The sequence below is a fragment of the Seriola aureovittata genome, chromosome 19 (assembly GCF_021018895.1).
Source record: "Seriola aureovittata isolate HTS-2021-v1 ecotype China chromosome 19, ASM2101889v1, whole genome shotgun sequence".
Classification (NCBI taxonomy): Eukaryota; Metazoa; Chordata; class Actinopteri; order Carangiformes; family Carangidae; genus Seriola; species Seriola aureovittata.
The window spans coordinates 18,858,795-18,883,755 of NC_079382.1; the positions used below are offsets into that span (position 1 = coordinate 18,858,795).

General features: G+C 39.8%; 2 protein-coding genes and 1 long non-coding RNA gene across 3 annotated transcripts in view; 1 reads left to right on the forward strand and 2 right to left on the reverse strand.

Annotated features, from left to right (window-relative positions):
* LOC130187747 (uncharacterized) overlaps positions 1-3,780 on the reverse strand; it is a 6,431-nt gene extending 2,651 nt beyond the window's left edge. The window contains exons 1-2 of the long non-coding RNA XR_008830496.1: positions 2,798-3,780; positions 197-519 (exon numbers count right to left, since the gene is read on the reverse strand). This is a non-coding gene — a long non-coding RNA (uncharacterized LOC130187747). The remainder of the gene's footprint in view (positions 1-196; positions 520-2,797) is intronic.
* A 5,784-nt stretch (positions 3,781-9,564) lies between these two features.
* Positions 9,565-20,962, forward strand: stmn4 (stathmin-like 4). Its single transcript, XM_056363242.1, has 6 exons — positions 9,565-9,688; positions 14,760-14,820; positions 15,082-15,177; positions 15,369-15,574; positions 16,512-16,703; positions 19,337-20,962. The coding sequence occupies exons 2-6, from the start codon at positions 14,808-14,810 to the stop codon at positions 19,394-19,396; spliced, it is 567 nt and encodes a 188-aa protein (XP_056219217.1). The 5' UTR covers positions 9,565-9,688; positions 14,760-14,807; the 3' UTR covers positions 19,397-20,962.
* Positions 19,458-24,013, reverse strand: il17a/f3 (interleukin 17a/f3). Its single transcript, XM_056363243.1, has 4 exons — positions 23,811-24,013; positions 23,165-23,370; positions 22,926-23,069; positions 19,458-22,390 (listed from the first exon to the last, which is right to left on the reverse strand). Exons 1-4 carry the CDS (start codon positions 23,817-23,819, stop codon positions 22,267-22,269), a joined length of 483 nt encoding a protein of 160 aa, XP_056219218.1. The 5' UTR covers positions 23,820-24,013; the 3' UTR covers positions 19,458-22,266.
* Between the last annotated feature and the right edge of the window lie 948 nt (positions 24,014-24,961).

Genomic DNA, 24,961 nt, shown 5'->3' on the forward strand with positions numbered 1-24,961 from the left:
GCAAGCGCCATTATTCTGGATTATAATCAGGCTAAAGTATATCTTCAAACACTATCCACGCTCCATCAGTTTAACAACTTTCACATCTGACACAATTACTTGAACTTTCCAGACCTTAAAATGCCATAAAACTTTACTCAAACGTAGAAATGTAGTTGAGGCATTATTTGAAAGGAAGACTAACAGGCTTCCTCACATTTCCCCTTTTCCCCCTTCACATGTCCGACTCCGAGGGGGTGGACATTAGTTCAGGGTATCCATCCATCCTACCCTCATCCATTTATTCATCTGTATCTGTCCTGCCTCAGCTCCTGCACTGAGCAGCACCGTCACAGTCTTTCATGCATGTCAGAGCTGCGTATTTGATGTTCTCCTCTGCCCCCTGCAGGTCCTGTCGCTCTGATTTAGAGCAAGAGTGGAAAGAGGACAGGAACAGAAAGAACAGGAGGCCCTGGGAGGAAGAATGCCTCCATCCTTCCTGCTTCTAAACGACACCGCTGAGGAAACGCCAGCCGGGACCTGTAAAGGTAAGATCTGAGATGTTAAGAGACACACACCAGGGATTTTTTACTGAGAAAGCCAAAGTGGGGTCATAATTTTTAAACATACTCTTACGGCTCATGTCGAATAGTGTGCACTTTATTGAGGTTTGTAAACTTTGTTTCAGTCATGAAAGTAAAATGATTTGATACTTTCTTTTTCTTCAGATAATTGTGAGGAGCACAAAAACTGTAAATGCACCAGTAATCAAGTTTCCATCCAATTTTAATGTAAATTTGAACCAAAATATAAATTAGAGCGTGTCCACTACAGTTATGTGAATGTTAGTAATTAAAGTGTCTTTATTGGTCCAGACAGATATGAAGTTTTGATACGATGCCATTTTTCATCCCTTTAGTCATTACATCATTTTCCTACCTCAGTTTCTGTGCTTTCTTTCCTCAAACTTTTTATGTGTAAATCAAAAATGTGCATAAAACATTCAGGTGTGGAAACAAACTTACTGACATATTGTCACCATATAAAGATGATAGGGTTAATGTGTTAGCAATTCGCTTTCTAATTACACATCCAGCCCATATAGAGTAACTTAAGGATTCATTGCCAGTTAAGTTTCTATCTACTTGGCTCTCCCTTTAGTTTTGTTTTGGTCCTTTCCAACTGCTCAGGGGAATATCAGCTAAACACTCGGCTGTGTTCAACAGCTAGCTGCTAACTTTGTTTGTGAGATGCTGGTATTGTAGCATACAGTGGGCTTATCAGAGATAAACAGCTGCTGGCAACTGAAAACGAGGCTGAGCAGAGAAGTGGGAATAAACCAAAATAGAAAACTTGTAAAACTTATATGAAAAATAATCATCTAAAAGAGTAAAATGCTCCAGAGCTTCAGGGAACTACAGAAGTAATAATCCTCTGTGGGTCTGTAAGTTTTTATATTTTTACTGAAGCTGCAACACTCACAAATAATGAGAAAGACATGTGTTCCTCTTTGATATTGTATATTTCTTATGTAAACGGTGGTCAAATAACAATTTTTTTTACATATAGCATTTTATCTGAAGACCCTCTTTTCCAATTTTCCAAAGCTGATACTTGCTTGAAATACAATGTGTTACACTAATAAATACAAACTCCTTCTAAGAAAAAACTATGATGCAACAAACAAGGAATGCAGCAGATCATCAGATCTCTGAACGCCCCTTTAAAGTGGTGATAAATGTGAGGCAGTTTTTCATTAAGCCACCAGCTATAGAAGCATAATTAATTCAAATCATATGGGTAAAGTGAAATGAAATAGTTCAGCTCATGCCTGAAAAGCAGCGTGGGTTGATTTTGGCCGATAAAATGAGGTATAGGATGTTGCGGAACTGGTTAATTGGAAACATGATTATATGTAAAAACAAAACACAGAGCGGTGACTGATACAGTGGAGGAGTTACTGAGGTTGGAGTGTACAGAAATTTCAAATGGAGCTGCTTACACTGTATTGTAGATCAAAATTCCCAGCATTCCCTGCCAGACCACTTGAGAACACAAAAACAATTTTAGCACAGACTGCAGAATAAAGAGGAGAAAAACCGACACATGGGGGAATTGTCTTGTTTCTTTTGTTCTTGTCTGTTTTCATGCTGTTTTTTTCCACTCTTACTACCCTGTGCTCCTCTCTGTCTGTCTTTGCCATAATTTTAATCTAACCCCAAATAAACTGACCTTTTGTGCTTGATATTAGCATTTTTCATTGTCATGTCTGTAAACAGCAATCTACTTATTGACAAGAGCTTTCGCATCCCACTGCAACCAACATCTGATATATTTTCTACTACTTTTCTGATCTACATTAACTGATGTTTGGCCACTTGAGGGCAATGGAAAAAGCTGCAAACACAATGCTGACATATTTCTTAAAGTTGATATGGTAAAAGTGTTCGCATAGCAGTTGTGTATCTTCTCTTGCATAGTGTAATAAACAAACACAATCCACCACTTTTGGCTCTAACTAGCTATTTATTCAGATAACAACAAACTGAGGTTAGGTACCCTACAGCCGACATTGTGATCCCAAGCTCCAATACACACTAAAAAAAAAAATATGATTTAGCTAAATGCTGTTTATCAAACTGCATCATGGTAGTTTCTTATGAAGCTTCATGAGTCATGAAAACCAGTTAACAACTCACAGACACACACAAACAAGCCGACAACAAAATGAAAGAATTTTTTTAGAAAATAAACCCCTGGCCAAATGAGTAGAAGTTGCTTCACTCTAACAGAGCAAATAAAACTCTTCAGTACTCACAATAGCTACAGGTAAGTCACGCAATCCCGCTGTTGGGATCTCCAGGCGGGCTGATGGCTGACCGTGGCCGGTTGATGGCTGATCGTGGCGGGCTGACAGGGGAATCCTCTCTCCAGTCCCACTTCGTCCTTAAAGAAGCTACCAGGCTTCACTTGGCTACCTGGAGCGCTGGCTGGTGACACCGACTGTCTCTAGTGATCCAAAGAAACTTCCAGACCTTAGCCGAGTCGCTTGCAGTCTGTCTGTGCAGTTCAGAATGTCTCCGTGGCAACCAACTTAGCTAGTTAGCTAGAAAGGCTAATAATAACACGACATTAGCCACTGCGTCTATTACTGAACTTCTCACAATACACATACATGTTTTCACTGGTTAGCAGTCTTGTGCTCTAATGTATACAGCACATTAACTGGCAAACCATACTTTAACCCTGTTTCACTACAATTCTCAGTCTTTTCCTCCTTCACTTATCCTCCGAGCAACAAACTTCCCGAAGACGCCGCTCGCTCACTTTTTTTTCACTCTACCGCACCTCGTCAAGTCCCGCCCCCCAGCCAATCACAATGCAGGAAAAATGACATGCGTACTAATCAACCAACCACATATGGTAAAATCCAACAGCGTTGCACTATTAACTCCACCTTCTCACTATGTACAATGCAAACAACCTAAACCTATTTAAAGTGGCAGAACTGTTTATGTAGAACTGAACATGTTAATACTGTCCACAACATATTTATTCTGAGTAGGAAAAGAAAATTAGCTACTAACAACTAGAGTTGGAAAAAAGTTATGAATGTAAGTCCAATCTTCATTCTCCTTTTAGCTGCTAAATGCGGCACTGTGTTCTCAAGCTAGCTACTAACTTTGCTAGCTTAGGTGAGTTGAGGAAAAGTTCATGAATAATTCTGTCAGTTCATCACTTCAATAGGCTCCCTTCAAATTACACATTTGATTTATTCTAAACTCAAAATATTGATCAGAACAGTTGTAACATATACAAAGAGTACTGTAAAAAAAAAAAACAAAAAAAAAAACGGTATAACCAACAATGTTCCCTCCAAATCCCCATTTTACCCCAATCCCCAATTTCTTCTTCCTGAACTGTTGATTTTTAGCAACTTGTCACCATTCACAGCTGAGGTTTAACACCACTAGCCAAGAGGTTAACAGTAGCCGTAAATGAAGGGTACATTTTGTTAAATGAGCCATGACAGTAGCTCTGAAAACACATGCTCAGTCTCAAGAAGAAAACACTTTGTGCATCCTCGAGTGAAAAGGTTAAACCTATTTGCCAGTGCGGGTCAAAGGTCACCTCAGTGTAACCCCAACTCTTTGTTTGTTCAGCAGGTCACCACCTGGATCTGTTTCTAATTGTGGCTGCTGGCTTAAAATATGACTTTGTTACAGTGGAGGCAGGCCGAAGTCATTTATTAAACAAGTGGGAGGAAACAAGTTGACAGGCCAGTCTGGTGTGTTTGATAGTTGGAGCCAAGACAGAGGAGTAGTGTGTGTGTGTGTGTGTGTGTGTGTGTGTGTGTGTGTGTGTGTGTTTGTATATGTGTGTGTGTAAAAGTGTATGCATTAGAGAGTGGAGGTTTTAATATCACTTAAATCCCTTCTGCTTCTCCCTGTCTCCCATTGTTTCATTTATCTGCCTCTCTTTCTCTGTCTTTTAACTCCTCTGTCTTTCTCCCTCAGTCTTTTTGTCCTCCTCTCGCTCCCCTGCTGCTCAGAGGTCACTCTGGTCACTCGTTTGTTGGTAGAAGAGCAGAGAACAAAGATAAGCGTCTCAGCGGGGAGGTGTCTGTCTTTTAGCCTTTCACCAATCTGCTCGCTGTGCAGCTTTTAAAACACATCACACACTTCTCATTCACTCACTCACACACACACAGACAGACACACTGAAGGGCTGATCTCTCACTCACTGATTAGCCTCATTGATTAACCTACAATACACATGTAGTTAGCCTGAGAAATCACAAACCTGTCATTTCAAGGCACTTGAAATGACAGATCAATTAACAAGGATCAGAGGAGCAGGTTTTTAAAGGGTGTTTTGATTGTTATTTTATTAAGTTAAAGCTTTGATAAACCCACTGCACACTATTGATATGCCCAGCTTAATTTCGTTAACTATATCATGTGTGGAATTTGGTTTGGAACATGAGTCAAATGTGGAGGAAGCACTTGGAGGAAGATCTAACCAATGAATCACAAAGGAAGTGCTGGTGATTTACATTCAAAATGCTCAAGGTGCCCAGTAGATACAGTGTGTACTGTACCTATTAAAGACACATGACTGTGATTGGCCACAAGATGGCGCCACTACCAGACTATGTGTGACTATGTAAGAGGAAGTTATGGCTCTGTCCTATCATAAATGAGTCGTGACAGCTTTCCCAAAGCCAATACATTAATTATATAATATTCAGAGAGAATATTTTCAGTATGATAGTTACTGACTTTGTCCCAAATTCTTTACAGTGTCTTCACATTTTTAACATGTGACTGTAACTGCTTCTTTGTAATTAAACAACAATCGCAGCAGCTTGTGCCCAACCATAACACGGCTCAAAATTGAAGGTGATTTAAGTGTCCTGCTGTTCTGGGGAAGTGTACCAGCAGGCTTTGTTTCCTGGAACAATAACTCTTTAATGCTGAATATAAGACTGCTTTGCTTTTTACAGCAGACCAATAAAAAATGTTCATGGGGTGTGTGTTCTGTGCTGCTGGATTTGGTGCTTGTACCTTTTATAGAAACCTTCATTACACCCTTTAAGGAATGTGTTTTTGTATAACAGGCCTTCAGGAACATTAATTTAAAAACATTACAACTTTAGATATGTAACAAATTATATTAGTTAATTATACATGATCAATCTGAGCATGTAAATAAAGTATATTTTACATCAAGCCTTTATTTAATACCAAAAATACTGACTTTTTAACTCAAGGTGGGTGCAAACCATCAGCAGACTGCAGCATGTAAGATAAATCTAACAAACTATGCAAAATCTTACAAACAATACATGATAACCTCAAAAGTATGAACCCCTACAGAGGTGTAGGCTTGAATGAAACAAGTGATTGAAGTTGCTGCTCCAGAACACAGCTGCAGTATTAGTCTCTGTTGGGGATTAATTTTTTTTATTTATTTATTTATTTTTATTCCTGCAAATGTACAAAAATGCTTTCAGAAAATAACACTCCCATGCGGACACAGTCATTCACTTCTTTCTCACTGTACTTGTCAGCTCCTTGTTCCCATGGTAACAGACTGTTCCAGACAGGCTTCGAGTCCTTTGAGGAGCGTAACATGCAGAAACTGAGGTCTACAGTAAAGGAGGTCAAGACAACTTTACATTGCTGTTGCAATGGCAATGTAAGAAAATATAAATGTTTTAGTGCTTTATGATCAAATTCTGTGAAATCCACATGAACTAAACATGGTCTGAATTTAAATCATGCTTTTTTTTTTAATCTGTTGCTGCAGCTTTACAGTAATACAGACTCAACTTTGATGCTGTTCATAAGAGACTTAAACCCTTTATCCCAGTTTCAGCTGAGCTATACACTATTTAAGCCAAACTCTTCTATAGTGCAGGAGAAAATGGATTAAACTTCACTTTGTGTAGAAGTGGGTGGACTCGCTTTGTTTCCCCTTGATACCAAGGCGCTGTCTGTCAAAATCAATGCTAGTAAAAGCCCTTCAGCTTCAATTAGATCACTGTGTCCAGTATTTTACCAGTAATCTAATTCTCCTACAATGGACACCTGCACGCGCACATATGTGCACACAGTCGGTTTGTATATTCACATACTCTCTCTCACACACACACACACATACACAGTGCAATGAGTAAGACCAGTAGTTAGATGGGATGATCTCATCCTGAGACACTGAGAGATGATGTCAGACTTCAGATCAGGACTCCACTAAGCTACTGTAAGTGTTTATGTTTTTACAGGCCACGAGGGTTTGCAGTGCAGGAGTGGGATTGTGTGTGTGTGTGTGTGTGTGTGTGTGTGTGTGTGTGTGCTACAGTCTAATCAGTTCATCAGCTAATCTAAAAAAGCTTTATCTGGTGTTTCTAAAATTGATTCAAATCTAAATCTATTTCGTCTGCAGAGATTTCATGAGCAGATTTTGTTCATTTCTCGTCCCAATATTCAGCCACTTTCATGTTCTGTAAAGTGTGTGATTCCTCATCCTGCATCCCCAGAGCTTTTTTTTTTTTTTCAACCCACCCTCTCCCTTCCCAATTTCTCCCATGGGTGTTCTCGGTATGCTCAACTGTTTCATTTGGTCTTCGCTCCTTATTTTCCACTGCTCTGGTCCCCCCATCTTATCTTTGTTCTCCCAGAATCACTGAAATAATCTGTTTGATCTTATTTCCTCCTCCCTTCTCTTCCTCACCCATTCCTCCTCCTCCTCCTCCTCTCACTCTTTCTCCCTACTTCTTTTTTTTTTCTTGTCTCTCTCTAGTGATCTCATTTCCAGGATGTGTACGATGTCTAATGTCACACACGCATTTACCGTCAGGAGTGGCTGAGGAGAGGAGAGGAGAGGAGAGGAGCGACAACAGGACACACCCTAATGTGACCTCATGCATATCCCTCTCTCTCCTCTGGTGTTGTAAGCTCTTTCATCTCGTGCCTGTGGACAGGGCGGTGACATCATGTTTGCTGTGTGAGCTGAATACAGGATCAAAGGGCGGCAACAACAAATACGTCACTTCACCTCTGCTTTTCTTCAGTGTTTGTCCTCCATCCATCCAGCTGTGTTTTTGTTTATTTTTTTATATTCTTAATTAGATGTCTGCACAACACAGTTTGGAAAAGGATTGTAATTGGATTGTAACTGTAGCAACAGCGTTTGTGTTGCTACAGTTACAATTACGCTGCTTCTGTTGTTCACAGATCCTCGAAGAGGCAAACATAAGAAAGGCCCCTCTACCATGTGCAGGATTAGGACTACGGTTTCATCACATCAGAGGCAGCTGCTGCAGAGTCCCTCTGCTATGACCTTAGGGTAATAACTGAGTCATGGAAGTCACCCACCAGGGAAAAGAAATATTCTGGATGAATTGATTTTCAAATGGGGACTTAAACAGTCAAATGGTCTCCTGATACAAGAAGACGCAGACGCAGGTGACCAGTGTTGAGCAGCATCACATTAACAGGCGTTCACACCAAAATCATTTATAACAACACAGGGGGTTGTATTGGTGGAGGGTGTGCTGAGTATGAAATCTGATCCATTGGTCAACAGATCTATGAAGTCGAAGTTTCACACAGGCCAAAGTTGTCTTATTTACATGTTGTGTGGCTTTAGTTTGCTGAGTAACGCTGCTGGTGAACCTGCATTCAGGAATGTGCTGGGTTTGTCGGTGTTGGAGAATGTCTGAAACACACAGCTTCACTGTGAGGACTGCAGTCACCAGGGTTAACATGAAGCTGGCTCTTGCTGCTCAGTATTCCTCTCAAACTGGATGTTTGTTTCTCCATAATGTCTTTTGTCTATTTATACACATATTAAATACACACATGTATAAGAATATGTGACATGGTGTAATGATAATTACTCTTGTCACTGAGTAATTAGTAAAGCAGGCTAACACAGTTTTCAGTGAGTAATATGTGATGAGGAATTGATTACATGTTTCAAAAGACTTGTGCAACACTGCTGTAGATATAAATGTATAAATGTATAAATAAATTTGGTTTAATGTAAACGTTAGCATCGTTAAATGAAATCCTCTTTGCTAATAAAGAACACATGAACCTTAACAAACCAACTCCAGTGTGACTGTACCTCTTACAACAAAGAGGTATTCAGCATAAAACTGAAATATGAGAAGCATTTTGTTAACAGTCACCATGATTATAGCTAAAAAAAAAAAAAACATCCACTGTAAACAACTAACTGAAAATGATAAAAAAATGATTATCATAATTGATTAATGTTTCCATTATTTTTTCAATTAACTCATCACTTTTTTAGTCTACATGAGTTTGTTTTGTCCAATCAACTGCCCAAAACCCAAAGATGTTCAAAGCACAAAATAAGCAACTGAGAAAATCATATTTGAGAACTGGAGGCAGAGGATGCTTTGCCTTTTTTTCTCTATAAACATGAATTAATGACTTCAATTAATTATAAATTATTAATGAACTTGACCAGTCAGCTTTGTTTTTAGCATCGTTCATAGATTAAAAACAGGAACATCTGAACTGGAATTAGAATAGACTGAGGTTAAATATGTTGAAGTATTGAATGTGAACAAAGGGTTTTTAATAGTTGGAGTAAGATGAAGAAGCTCAGTAGCAGAGGTACCAGTGTTTGTAGCTCTTAAAAGTGGTAGCAATAACAAATATTTGGTAAAATAAAGTGCATGTGCTTCACACTGGAAAAGGTTCCTACTTCTTATATTTACAGTTTGGATCTAAATAATTTAGTGTTTTGCGTGCTTCCTAGCAGGGCTCCCTGCTGACATACACACACACACACATATACACAACCAATCTTTACCAATTTCTCACACTACTTCACTCAACTCCCTCCCACATATAATATACATACACACACTTTCACACACATAATCACACACTGCTGCGCCATATAATAAAACAGTGATTCTACCACCCACCCTGCAGTACAACACAAAGAGCTGATGACCCACCCCCCATCCTCCCTCTGCTCTCCCATTGGCTGGGAGGCTTGGATGCTGGCAGTATCTCAGACCAATAGGACATCTTCAAGATGATGTCATGGAGGCAGCATTGATGCTGTTGCTGATGCTGTTGCCCGGCGCCTGTATCTGTGCAGCCAGACAGGGGTAACCGTAGCCACCGGTCCACCATCAGCAGCAGAGAAGGGACAGAGGGGGGTAAGTCTGCAGCGCTCGCATCACAAAACACACATCTGCCTTTCCCTTGTGTCACTAAGGGATCCGAAGGTTAAGATTTATTTCATAACAAAACGATGCCTGCATGTGTGTGTGTATGTGTGGTTGAGTGTGTGAGTAGGGTGTAATGGGGCGAGGGTGAGGATAGTGATGATGCGGTGGTTCCTGCTGACAGGAGAATGAAGGAGGGGAGAGAACTCGGTGTACCCACAAACAGTGTATGATGTGTAATGTGTGTAATTTATTATTGGTCCTCCCTATGTGCAGATGCAGCTTTGTGTGTGCACAACTTGACCAGCTACGCTTGATCTTTTGGGAGGGAGGGAGGGAGGGAGTGGGAGAGGTAGATGAGGGACTGTGTATGTGTTTATGTGGAAAAAAGGTGTGTGTGTGTGTGTGTATGACAAAAGAGAGTAAGAGAGAGACATGGTATAAGGACCAATGCGAACCAGCAAAGTGTCTTTGGAATAATATCAGTTTAATCTATAGCTCTACAATATTACAGATTCATTACAGTGTGTGTTTACTGTAATTTTAAGTTCAGGTATTAGGTCAGAGAAGAAAGAGAAAAACGTAGGCCGTATATTAACTTTTGTTGGAGTACGTTACAAACACTTCTCCTACGAGAAATCTAAATATTAAACACAAAAATCAGAAGTGTCATTAGATGGTGTTTGTGGATTCATGTAAATATGATATTACATTCATAATGTTTAGTTTATTTTTCATGCAAGAATAAAAGAAAAATACATATATGTGGTAGGCTACTTTAAATACTGCATTAAGTTAATAAGAAAAAACTTATGGTTCATCCAGGACATTGAAGGTATCATTGCTCTGTATTGAATGTGCAAAATGAAAGAGACTTTTAAAAAAAATTTGATATCTGCTCAAGCAAAATGGCTGCTGCCACTGCTGAAAGAAAAACTACTGGAAGTATGGAACAATATAAAAGTTTTATTTATGGTTCTATGAGACTTTTGCTGACTAAGCAGACAGATTGATTTTCAGATAGATGTCAAGAAATTATACCTTCAGTTTGCTACAGCCACTACCCAGTTGGCTTGGCTCAGCACAAGGACTGGAAACGTGTCCAATATCTACCCACCAATACCTCTAAATTCACTAATTAACAAAGTATATCTTTAATTTAGAGTAATTCATATAAAACTGGATGTATAAAAACAATTTGTCTTTTTACAGGGTATGTGCCAGATTATGTTTCTGAAATCAATCCCTTCTTCACTGATTCCTTTTCTCCGCATATAACAGACACCATAGTGAGAAGTGAATTGAGATTTCAGACACTTAATTGCTACTCATCATCATTTTGTGTCATTTTTGAGGCCCTATATAGCGGATACATGTGCACAAGGAATTCAGACACTAAAATAAAATGGCAGGCAGTAAATGTACAGTACTATATGGTAAACAGGGAGTGATTCCAAGCTATTTCTTGGCCACGAACAGTAACTTCCTGAAGTCTCAGCTGGTCGCCTGGCAACTAGCCTCAGCCAAGAATTAGTCCAGTACATAAACAACAATAAAACAGCTTTTTTTAGACTTTGATTTTTGCACGGATTAAACAAACAAGATATCATGTGTTAATCAGTGAGCTTTAGAGGTGTTGGTAGGTGGATTTTGGTACCTTTGGACTGAGCCAGGCTAACTGTTTCCTGATGTTTCCAATCTTTATGCTAAGCTAAGCTAACCAGCTACTAGATGTAGCCACAGATTTAACATAGTGTGGTGTCAGTATTCTCATCTCACTCTCAACAAGAAAGTCAATTAATGTGTTTCCCAAAAAAATGTGGCACAATAAGATGAGAAATTGTTCCACTATGCTTTTTATTTTCTCAGACAATTCTTCTCTTATCTGAAAACCATCATGTCATTATGAATTAACTACATCTAGAGAGCTCACAGGAGAAATATTACCTTCAGCAGACATGAGAGACTGAACTGAATTGACCCTCAGCAAGATTTCCCGTCAACATGACCCAAATGTTCCCTGTGAGCGCTGAGACCTTCACAAGCTACTCTCTCTCTCTCTCTCTCTCTCGTTTTATTGACAAACAAGAAATGGAGCACTCCTACTCCTGCAGGAAGCAGTGCATTGATCTGCAACCTGGGCGGTTTCATAAGATGAAAAGCAGCCCTGTGTGTGTGTGTGTGTGTGTGTTACTGCCTGATGAATGTGTGTATGCTGATACACAAGTGGGTAATTTGTGGTATCTCTACACGTACGTTGCATGTGTCTATGTATGTGCACGTACGGCTCCCTGTGTGACAGTCCCTCTGGGAACCATGTCAGGGTGCTCAGGTGAGCATGTGCTCTACCCTTTAATGAGACAGACTCCTTCTCTGTGACATAGGTTGGCTCATTAGTACATTTCTCGCACTCTGTGGAGCTCACTACTCTTCAGGCATTTCACATGATGACAGGCATGAAAAAGATAGATAGATAGATAGATAGATAGATAGATAGATAGATAGATAGATAGATAGATAGATAGATAGATGCTTGCTAGCTTTACTGATGCTGTTAGCGACAACAAACATAATTACTTTTCTTTCAGATAGTGTAGCTAGTTTAGCATAAAAACAGGAAGCAAGGGGAAACAGCTAAAAAGCTAAATAATTAGCATGTTGTATCTCATCTGTCCACAAACAAAACTGTAAAAACAACTATTTGCTTTTTGGTTGATGCATTCGTCAGCAAGAAGTTACACCACTGAACTTCCCAGGAAGCAAATAAGCATATTTCCCAAAATGTTAAACTATTACAGCAATAACCATAGCTAATCTATTTTGCACGTTGAATCTGGAAAGATGTCATGGTTGCTCTGGTTGGAGGAGCTATTTAATATTTGTGGTAATTCAATTCAATGAGTGCCCTCCAGACCTTCACTCCAGCCTCCTTCAGCGTTCGACCTTTAGTCTCACGGCTGGACTGTAACTGTTTGGATGGTCACCTGTGTGGAATCTGTGCTCACAGATGTCTGATGATTAAATTAGGCACACATTAGGAAATTTTGGTACATCCCAGCCTGTGGTGGGTTTTAATGAGGTTCGAGTGTTCCTTTGCTGTTTTCTTCAACACTTTGAGCTGGATTCTAGTGGGTGTCCACATGATAAGAGTGCATATAGAGAATTAAAGCAAACTTAATTAGTGTGTGCACTGGGCTGTGAAGAGGTCAACAAGTGCGCAGGGCACTGCTGGTTTCCCACATGATAAAATTATCCATTTAGCTGACAGCAAGTGTTCAAGTATTAAAGACCTCTGAGTATTTGTTGATGTGATTAACTGCGGGTAGCAATGATGCGGGAAGCTCTGCCCATTTCTATTAACTTGATAAAAAAGATTTTTTGTTATAGTACAAGACTTATTCGTTGAACTATAATAGGAGATAAAGAGTTAGGGAAATCACTGTGGTTCAGTTTATCTATAGCAAAGCTTGAGACCATCTGACAGACAGACGGACAGAGTGATAGCAGGTGGTGGAAAGGTCTGGAGAGATGTGCTTCTCTGCTGCTTCTGTATCTCAGTGCAGATCGCTGCACTTCAATTCAGTCTTTGAATTAATTCAAAATCTAATGATGTTGAATTCCATTTACTCTCTGTGAAGCAGGCAGTCGTCTTTGTTGTGATTAACAGGCCACTAATGGAGTATCAGAGACATCTCTGCTCTAATCCCAACATACTGCTGCGCTGTTTAAAGGTTTGAGGTACATTTTCAGCAGGTGGTGAAACAGGCTGTTGTTGATGCCTCACTTTGCTATTTATACCTTCCCTTCCTCTTCTGTATCTTCTCAGAGTTTACAACTGCTTCTCCCACATGTGTCACGGCTGTGATTCATTGCAACAAACAGGGCTGGGTAAAAAAACAAAAAGTTTAAAGACCCCCCCCCCAATCCAAAAACATGTTTTGCTTATCGTTACAACACCTGGATATTTGAGTTTCACAGTGCAGAATAACATAGATGCTCAGTTTGACACTAGAAGGTTGTTTTCACATGCATTTGCTGAAGAGGGGACGTTTCTCACCTTAAATCTGAGTTTAAATCTGAATTTAAGGTCCATACAAGCAGTATTTTTGTGACATTACAGCTAGACTGGTTCCCTATCATGGTCCACTATGGATTTTGCACAAGTGTGATGTGGAAACTTAAAACAGCTCTCATTTACAGTAACTGTCTCCATCCATAACATACATGGAAACAGCAATAATTGGTGCATCAGCAAAAGAAAAAAAGCGGTGATAGATGCATAGATAATAGTTTCCACATTGTTTGGTTTGAGGTTTGACTGGTACTCTTTTAATAACATTATCTTCCTGCACACTCTCCTTCTACAATGTTTTAATTGAAGCTGACTGGAGAATCAGTGCAACCAACCGTTTATCCTGAAGAACTAATTTGTAATATTCACATGACAGTAGCAGGTGGAAACATTCATTAACTCACTTTTCTTTTGCAGATGTCTTTTAAATTCTGTTAAACTTCCTGCTAATTTTGGAAACGTGTCCACTGAAGTAGGAGGTATCTTGTGTGTAGTAGATGTAAGAGTGGACATAGATCAGTGATATACATCAATGTTTAGTGTAAACAAGAATGCAATTTTCCTCTGAAGCAGTTGTAAAAAGCTTGTGTTTACTTAATATCTCATATTAAAGGAGGGACAGTCGATTTTTGTTCACATGGGAACAGGATGATGAGGATCTTGGGTCAAAATGCTGATTATCTCTTTTTCATTATTCATTCTTGTTTACTTGCCTGGTTTGATTTCCCCAGTTCTTCAGGGTATTCAAAGTGACACATTATCCTTGAGAAGAATTACCCTCTATTTTAGCCCAAATGCATTATGTGATGCAGCTCTGCTCTCTCATTGGTTGAATTAAACCTTAATGGGAGGAGCTTACACAAGTGCGCAGCAGTTTTCTGGTCTTGTTAGTTCTCCCCGCTTCTCAGATTCATTATGTGACCTTTGAATCTGCTTCATTCACTCCTTCCCCTGTGTCTCTCTCTGTCTCTGCATGTCTGTCTGTGACAGTGAGAAGGATCTTCAGCATCCCTGGAGAGCTACATACGCAGTGAGAAGATGACTCTGGCAGGTAAAAGCAGCCACGGCAGAAACTCCTCACAGCCCTGCTGTATGTTCTGCTAATGATTGGGATGATAACAATAGTCATGTATCTTGCCATTATTGTGACTGATACAATGAGAATGACTAGTCACTGTCAGTGAAGAGGAGAATTGCATCATCAGTCCTTGGATGCTTGTTCATCATTCAATTTCAGTCAACGATGTCAAGCATGATGGCACAAGTGTGTGTGTGTGTGTGTGTGTGTGTGTGTGTGTGTCTGTGTCCTCAGCCTACAAAGAGAAGGTCAAAGAGCTCCCCCTGGTGTCTCTGTTCTGCGCCTGCTTGAATCCACAGACGGTAGATAAACCCACGTACAAGGCAGAAGGTAAAAAAAATATATATCTGTTTTGCACAAGTCATTCTGGGAAATGTAGGAATTTGTTACACTAAAACAGACCAGACTGTAAACAACAAACCACTAGATGCAGCAAATATAACATGCTGATGATGTGTGCTTCACTTTATGAAAAATTCCAAGTAAATAAATCTAAACGTGGCCATAAATCAACACCACAGATGCGGTGGATCTGGGATGGTGCGTCATCAAAGACGTGGAGGTGATTGAGCTGAATAAGCGGGCATCGGGCCAAGCCTTCGAGGTCATCCTCAAGCCGCCGTCCTTTGATGGCGTGCCAGAGCTCAACACCTCCATGCCGCAGCGCCGCGATCCGTCCCTGGAGGAAATCCAGAAGAAACTGGAGGCGGCCGAGGAGAGGCGAAAGGTGAGGGGAGTGGAAGTGGAAGATTTGTGCATCATAACCCAAACTAGACGTGCCCTCACCTTTATCAGTAACTCTAGCTATTTGTTGCTCATTCAGGCATCGTCAAACATCTGTCAACACTTTTTGTGAGAAGCATGATTTATTGGCGAGAAATAGGGTGGAAATGGATAAAAGGAAAGAGGGAGTGATGGAGTGGATGGACAGGTAGGGAGGAAACATGAGCAGAGGGAAGATGAAATGATGAAAACAGGTACATGAAAGTAAAAGGGCAATCACCCAAGGACACACACACAATGGCTCGTATTCATCAGGGAAAGAAGATGGGGAAGGAGGAGAGAGGGGAAAGGTGAAGGGAGAGAAAATATAGCTGAGTTTAGAGAGTGCGCTTTACAGAAGAATAGTCACAGGACACCTGCAACATCAAATGCAGTCATGGGAACTTAAATTAGTATGAACTTTTTCTTGCATTGCGCAGAGACACAATCAAAAAATAGTCAGCAGTAATTTAAATTACTGTCTATTTCCTGAAGCGGTGAGCACATCTACTGTGAATCTTGGCACATGCCCATGGCAAAGTAAACAACAACATAACTGTACAGACGCACGCTGCATCTTCTTTGTCTTTCAGAGAAGGAGAACTGGATTTCCTTTACATGCCAACATACATTTGACATTGCTTTTTAATCTCGGCAGTCAATGACTTCTCCAGGTCGCAGACTCAGCTGTAGACGAACCCACTCACAGACACAGAAACTCTAACGCCAAACATAACCCTCTGTTATTTTGGTGTGTCATCGAGTGGGTGTGATCTCTGCAAGCTGCAGATACAAAGCCTTCATCATTTAAGTCCAAGGCTCGGGTGTCCTTTTAGCAATTTGTAGTTTGAGTATTTTGTAAAGGTGAAATTCAACTGTTCAGTCTTTCTATCTCCCTCTAGTGCCAGGAAGCCGAGCTGCTGAAGCACCTGGCCGAGAAGAGGGAGCATGAGCGCGAGGTGATCCAGAAGGCCTTTGAGGAGAACAACAACTTCATCAAGAACGCCAAGGAGAAGCTGGAGCAGAAGATGGAGGCCAACAAGGAGAACAGGGAGGCCCTGCTGGCAGCCATGCTGGAGAGGCTGCAGGAGAAGGTACTGTCTTCATATCATTATCTCCCAATATTAAAAGAGCCTATTGACAGCTACAGTGTTCGCAAACTCAGGGTGTCACATTTGAAGAAACAATCTCTAATGCACAAAAACAATTACTGGAAATGTTCCATTCATTTCTGAGTCCATTGTGTCCTTTGGTATTCCTTACTCACATGAAGAACTGAACAAATGACAATGGATTTTAAAATAGAAAAAGATCAGATGTCTAAAAGGTCAGCTTTTGAAAATAGTCTCTCAGGAGAGCAGTGGATTTGTCTAGGCTTACCACAGTGGAACTAGGCTTACCACATGTGGAAGAAATTCAAACATCTAGCTCGGCTCTCTCCTATGCACTGCTAGGACCTGCAAAGTGAGGGTCACATGACCAGTAGAGACGGACAAATGCATTAGTGGGCTAGCTTTTAGGACAATGGCTGGCTTTTCTACTTTTACTGTATTAAGATGATTAGTTAGATTAGCAGTGCCTTATCACTTAATTAAATACAGTGTTAAAATGTAAAAATGTCAAAAATAGAGTGTGCTTTATTATTAATTATCAATAGCTATTTTCTTCTTTATTGCTATGGCTTAACAAGGTTATCCATATTTAAAAGAAATCACAAACAATTATTACTATATTCCCCAAATTTAGGTTAGGATTTATTATATTCAAAGGGAAATAATCATTTCAGGAATATAACAAAAAAGTTATAGAAAAAATAATACAGAAAAAAAAAGGTTACCACAAAATGAAAAACGCTATTTATAACTGTAACCCAGCATATGCAGTCTACTGACCTTTTTAAAATTAACTTTGTATTTACACCTATAAATTGTACTTTATCCCTTTAACTTTGTTTGGCTTCTGTATTTCAACCTATAATAAACTTTTGTCCCTTTAAACCTTGTTTAGTTTCTATATGTCAACCTTTAATAAACAAAATTTAAATTTTGGTATTTCACCTTAGATGTACTTTTTAAGTTGTGGGTGCACTCACCCACACGCAAGCCGGCAAGAAATTTTCAAATAAAATTAAACAAATAACCCCCGTTGCAGACCTGATCGATGCTCGGTTACGTGGTGGCCAAATGATGTAGAAGTTGCTTCACTCTAACCGAACAAATATAACTGTTCAGTACTCACAATAGCCGAGCAGGCGGGCTGATGGCTGACCGTGGCTGGTTGATGGCTGATCGTGGCGGGCTGACAGGGGAATCCTCTCTCCGCTCCCACTTCGTCCTTAGAGAAGCTACCAGGCTTCACTTGGCTACCTGGAGCGCTGGCTGGTGACACCGACTGTCTCTATTGATCCAAAGAAACTTCCAGACCTTAGCCGAGTCACTTGCAGTCTGTCTCAGTTCAGAATATCTCCGTGGCAACCAACTTAGCTAGTTAGCTAGAAAGGCTAATAATAACACGACATCAGCCACTGCGTCTATTACTGAACTTCTCACAGTACAATTTTCACAGGTAAGCAGGCTTGTGCTCTAATGCATAAAGTGCGTTAACTAGCAAACCGCACTTTGACCCTGTTTTACAACACTTTTCTTTTCCTCCTTCACTCGTCCTCCGAGCACCTAGCTTCGCCGAAGACGCCGCTCGCTCACTTTTTTTTCGCTCTACCCCTGCACCTCGTTAGGTCCCGCCCCCCAGCCAATCACAATGCAGGAAAAATGACATGCGTCTTAATCAACCAACCACATATGGTAAAATCCAACGGTGTTAGTTGTACTGTTACCGCCACCTTCTCACTATGTACAATGCAAACAACCTAAACCTTTTTAAAGTGGCAGAACTGTTTATATAGAACTGAACATGTTAATACTGTCCACAACATATTTATTCTGAGTATGAAAAGAAAATTAGCTACTAGCAACTAGAGTTGCACAAAAAAATTAAGGTGTACTGTTATTTATGGAGAGTTTAAATTGCCCTGGGGCTACGCCTATATTTAAACCTAATAAATATTCATATCAACATTAACATCTAGCTCACTTTGACAACCAGATTACAGGATGGGGCACCATGGTAGCAAATTGGTTCAGGCACATACCACATAATCACAATATTGATGGTTCAACTGCTCCCTCTGTCTCCCCACAGTTCATGTCTCTATCTCCGCTGCTGCTGTCAAATAAAAGCAGAAACGCCCAAAAAAATCTTAAAAGCTCTTATATGTCAAGAAATAGTTAACATATAACTCCCTTAAAACTAACAAATTAGCTGGCTAAGCTAGACTAATCGTCTCCTGGCTCTAGTTTTATACTGGCATGAAAGTGGTATTGATCTTGTCTTACGACTCTCAGAAAGAAGATTATTCATTTTTTAACCAGCACTTCTTTATTGAGACCTTAAATGAATGTTTCTTTGAATGTAGTCAGGCCTTTAATGTTATAAATCAGGATTGTTGTTCTATTTTAACATTATTCGCAAGCTTGATCAGTAATCATGAATATTACATGAGGTGGAAATGAGTTTTTAGTTCTCCCCACTCTGTATCATTCCCCTGTTCAAATCTTTATGAAGAGTCGTCGAGCCGTTCCCTTGTTCTGCTGGCATCTCCCTAATTAATGCAAACATATTCACGAATACTAATGACTCTGATGTTGCTCTTTCTGTGTTTGTCTGGCAGGACAAACACGCAGAAGAAGTGAGGAAGAACAAGGAGCTGAAGGAGGAAGCCTGCCGGTAGATGAGTGGAGCAAGGGAGCCGAGAAAGAGCAAGAGAGAGAGAGAGAGAGAGGGACTGGGAGTTTTTGAATTGGTAAAAAAAAAAAAAAAAAGAGGAAATCAAAACAGTGCAGGAAAGAAAAAAAAAAAACAACTCAAAAACAACTCGAACAAAGGGAAAAGGCAAGTTTTCATATTTGACATAGTTAGTATGCTGTAACGATTCTGAATGAGCTGTACACTACTCTTGATGTTGAAATTCAAAAAGAAATCTTTTGCTTTTTTTTTTCTAAAAAAGGAAAATGGGTGGGTGGTGGTGTGGCATCAAAAAAACATTTAACATATTCAAAAGAGGAGCTGCTGTTGTTTGGTGAGGAATTAAAGCTGTATCACAGCAGGGGGAGGTAAAAATTTAAATTACAGCTCTCTCATTTCTTGAGTTCCCTCAGTCAGAGAGTAGGAAATTATTATAATTGCCTGCATGATATTTTAGCTGTGTTTTTCTTACTGTTGGTGCTGCTGTATATCAGCATATTGTCGCTGAATGCTGCCAGCAACACAGATGATTACACAATTTACAATGAGTCTGTAACTATGAAGAAGGGAGATGTAATCTAAATTGTTACCTGGTAAAAGATGAAAAACAGTATGATGTGTTTGAGTAACACTGGACACACAGATGTAGTTTAAGCCCTAGTCAGTCAGAACCAAAACGAGTCCAAACCAAGAGGCTTCTTCAGTTTTTGATGTACAGAGTACTCACCAGTCAATACACTTAACACACAAGCATCTGAATTAAAAATAAAATCAGATTTCCCAGGGTTCATCGCTCTCACGCTAATTCTCTGCTGCACGATTTCTGGGATTGTTCTGTCTGTCTGGGGACATCTGTGTGTGCTAAACTTACACTAAATGGCTTATGAATATAAAATGAAGAAATCTGGCTTCTGTTTCTTTCTACGGTGCTCTAAGGGAGTGAAATTTAAAAATAAAAAAATCTTTTAAAAAAGCTTGAAAAGTGAGGAAGCTCTGCTGTATTCTGCCATTTTCCGGCTCTTTGTGAAACTTTTAACTGTAGTGTAGTTGTAGATCAGTGACATGCATTTGAGTCTCTTAGATTTAGAGCACTGATTGCACTCTTATTTCATTAAGCACAACTCAAAAGCACATGCATACAAGAAGGGCAGTGGATATTTACAGTAAAAACGACAATAACATCACAGGGAAGCAAAGTAGTGAGTGACAGTTGTTCAGGACTTGGACTAATTTGGTTTCGCAGTATGAGTTTGGGGCTTCTCTGGCTAACCAGTAGTCTCTGTTTGCTTTGGCATGTGTCACTGTGTGCTCTGATTGTCAGTTTATGGTTTTCAAGGGAATTAAAATCTAAAAGAGTAAACAGGAAGATGAAATATTTGCTCGAGTTGTTGAGTCATACTGACTTGATTGAAATGTCTAAAATATTTGCACTGTAACTTGGGGGAGTCGTAACACGGGGTTTGTACTTGCTGTAACTGTGTGTCGCTGTATGTCTTTGAGGCTGGGTTGATTGTATCTATTTGGCATGGTCAGTAAAAACAGCTTGACTGAACTTGCACTCTGCTCTTGTTCTCATCATTTCTGTCTTTGTATATTGACTGTATATGTATATTTTCTGCACGCTGGAAAATTAAGCCAACACAGAAGTGCTTAAAACTTCAGTTCTGCTAATGACCTCTGGCTCCAAAGTCAGTGAGTCAATCCCCCATCAACTCCCATGTTAAAATGCCCAATTTTACAGCAGAAATAAACATATTCACAGCCTGGTACAAAAAACAGTTTTGGTCTCTATAGCTAATTTCTTCCTTCATGACAACTGTACTGGGGGTGAATTTTCATATAACTCATCTGTTAAATTGTATTAAGACTAAGTAATGCATAGTTGAGGGTGTGCCGCTTTGAGTGAGAGGTAGGCGAGCATATGCTTGCTATAAAACCGACATTCACTGAAGTCTCAGCTCCACACACGCCCATCCTCTTTGTCCATTGTCAGGAGTTAGTCGGAGTCAGGCGCTGCCAAGATGGCGACGATGGAGCATCTCACTATTCCTCAAAACAACTCTTCAGATATCTATCGGTGACGTCACGGAGGCTACATCCATATTTATACACAAGTGTAATTTTCATTGGTGATGTGGGTTGGGGGACATTAATAGTTAAATGTTAATTTTGCTAAATAATTTTTCAAAGCGGACATCAAAGTTGGTGTAAAAAAAGTTTAATAAAGCATTTCGATATTCTTTACAATAGAATAAGAATATGGTTATTATAAAATGTGAGTTAAAATAGCCACGAAACCTTAGAGAAATAAAATAAGACAACATTTTTTTTTTTTTAAACACACACACACACACACACACACACACACGCACACACACACACACACACACACACACACACACACACACACAAACAAAAATAGTTTCAACTACACCCCTTTCAAGACTGAGTTGTCTGCTGGATTAAAGCTGCAATATGTAATTTTTCACCACTGGGGGGCAGAAAGAAAGGATACTATCAGTGTATCAAGCTCTTATGGCTGACATGTTGACTGCCCGGTCACATTGTGGCAGGTAGCACAGTAATATTCATGAAATTAGAGGCTTTGTGACATAGGGACAACTTGCACTAGCTACTGCAGTTTGCAAGCTAACGGCTAACACATAGCAAGCCAGGAAGATGCTAGCACTAATAAATAAAAAAAAAAAAAGGCTCTTTCACATTACACAGTTTGAATCAGTTATAACTTACAACATTGTGTGATTACATATTGATTGTTTTAAGTTAGAACCTGGTGAAAGCAACAGTTACAGCACGCTGAAAGAATCGCTAACGTCAGAGGCCTCCTGTGTCTTACTACTGTGGTACGACACTGGGCCGCACGCAGGTACAGCCCACTGTGATCACCTCCATCCCCAGTCTGTATTCGTACTTCTTTCCTTTCCTCCCTCCTTTGTTATTTTGCCTTTGCCTTGGGACTCTGTAGTGGGATGGAAAAATAATTCACAGCTGCATGTACATGGATGATGTTTATCAGATTATTAGACTACAGTATCATATTTTGTTGAATTTGATTGCACCGGTTGCGAACACGGAAAGGGATGAAACACAAAGAAATTAAATGAAGTCACTGTGTCTCTCAATGTTAATACTCAAAAAATGAAATGACATAATTTATCAGTTTTACACGCCATAATGTTAATTTACTCATACCAGATAAATCACATTCACTCAGTTCTTGTATTGTATGTGTATCAAAATTGATATACCATTGGTTTACACTTCCTGCTCTGATTATGTCCCACCCGAGCAGCTTTTTTCCACAGGAAATGCATCAGATTAAGAGAGAAAAATGCTCACTAAATTGCATTTAAGTGTTTAATTAAGGTCAACAATGTGAACTTAATTTATTTTTTTAAACGTGCACACAAGAATGATTGTAGCAGTAGAAACAAAACCAGCAACCAAAACAAAAAAGAAAGCATCGGGAGCAGCTTTAGACTGCAATGGCTCACCTGTGGAGGACCAGGACCTGGTAGTAGATGGGTTGAGCGTCCAGTGAAGAATCCTCACCTTCTCCCTGAAGGCTCAGACAGCCAGAGGTCTGGCACTGAGCATGGGAGATCCTCTGGGGCCACCGAGATGCATCATAGGAGTCTCTGGAGAGGCAAGGAGAGAGGACAAACACATGTTTTAGCACAAACCATACAAAGCAATGAATGAAAAATGACATGAAGGGCCCCTCAGACTTCACCTGTACGTCCACGGCGACAGAGACATGTTGGCGATGGATAAGGCAGACATGCTGACGATCTGAGGCTGCACCGAGGGATCCAGCACAAGTCTCACTACCTTTTCCTTCGTTCCAGTTCCTTTCTCCAACTTCACTGAGATGGCATGGCGTTTTCTGGTGGTGTGCACCGATGCAGCCAGGCCCAGCACCAAGACAGCTCTCAACAACTAAATACAAGACAACAAGCAGGCCAGGTTCATTATAAGTGTTTTATCAGTAATGACATGAAACAGCAGCTAAAGACAAATCCCAAAAAAATTATGGAGAAAGGAGCAAACTGCATGAAATACTTGCAGCTTGTTTTGTATCTGTTGTCTGTTCTTGCTTTGCTTGATTTCCAAGTAATCAATTAATCAATATGTGAATGCTTGGATGGTATTATTAATTTTTGAACACTCTGAATGACAGAAAAGTAAAGTCTCAGATATCTCTCATTTGCTTCACAATATTAAAACCTGCAGTATGAAATCTGTAACCGAGAGTCAAAACTTTTCCTACAGTGTGAGCCCATCCTATTAAACAGTTTACGTTATGTCGTATAAACATTAAATGACCCTTCGTATGACCGTCGATAAGAGATAAAGAGAAGCCGAGCAGTCCAACTCACCAGCAGCATGATTGTGTCGTCTCGCTTTCAGAGCTCAACTTCAACTGTGAAGAGCTGATCTGCTGTCGTGTTGTGTCTGCATGCTCTCTGTGTTTATATGCAGGCAGACTGTGTTGGTGTGTGCAGTGCATTTCCGCTATGACTGTCGCTGATTTTAAAGATACACATGTTGATTTTCAACAAGATAAACGGATGGAATTTTTTTTCTTTGTCCATCTAAGACCTCCATCACTTTTCATTCTCTACATTTGTATGCGTATGTCCTATTGTCATTACAGTACATGGCAACATGCATCTCAAACATACAGAGGACTTGATAAGACCGTCAGACCAACAGCTTTTACTTTCTCTTTAATGTTCAAAGTCTCAGGCTTTTTCCACTTAAACAAGTTTTGACCTTTCACTATCAAGTCACAGCACTAGAAAAAATTATTTCCACTTGAATTTTTAAATGTGTGATGAGCCAAGCGACACCTTCGTTTTTCTGACCTGTTGCATCCTGTGAAAACGTTCCTTCACCTATAGACCTTTTTGATGTGGCTGTGAAAACGCCTGCACTGCTTCTCACTTTAATAGCAAAAAAATAAGTTTTTGAGCTTAAAGGAAAAAGCAGTGTTGTGAAAAACTGCAAATTAAGCTGGAAAGTTTTCTTTCAGTATCCAAATCAAACCAGAGGAGACTTTGTCAACCCAAACCCAAGTAAAACAAGTCGTTAATTTTGTGATCTGGCTAAGATTTCATTTTAAAATAAGCCTGCAAGTGAGATCTAAAGCTGGAAGCAGAAAAATTTACTTCAGAGAGCAACACTAAAGTATGAGAAAATATTAGCATAATTTTGTTACGTTATCCCATTAAGAAACCAACATAGACTCAACATAGACTTTGTGTTTTCTTTATCGCAGTCACATAAAAAACATTATAGTAACTGCGCCTTTTCGCTGCCAACCCACTCTAAACAATTTAGGTCAAGGAAATGCTGACGGGGGTTCTGGTAATAAATCAGCATAACCACGTGATAACATCTTTCTCTCCTTATGTATCATATGAGTAAGGAGACTACTAACTGGAGCACAGCTGTACTGGATGTGATGTAACGAGAGATGGTTTGAGAACTGGATGCAGTTTCACACCATCAACCCTGCAAAATGAAA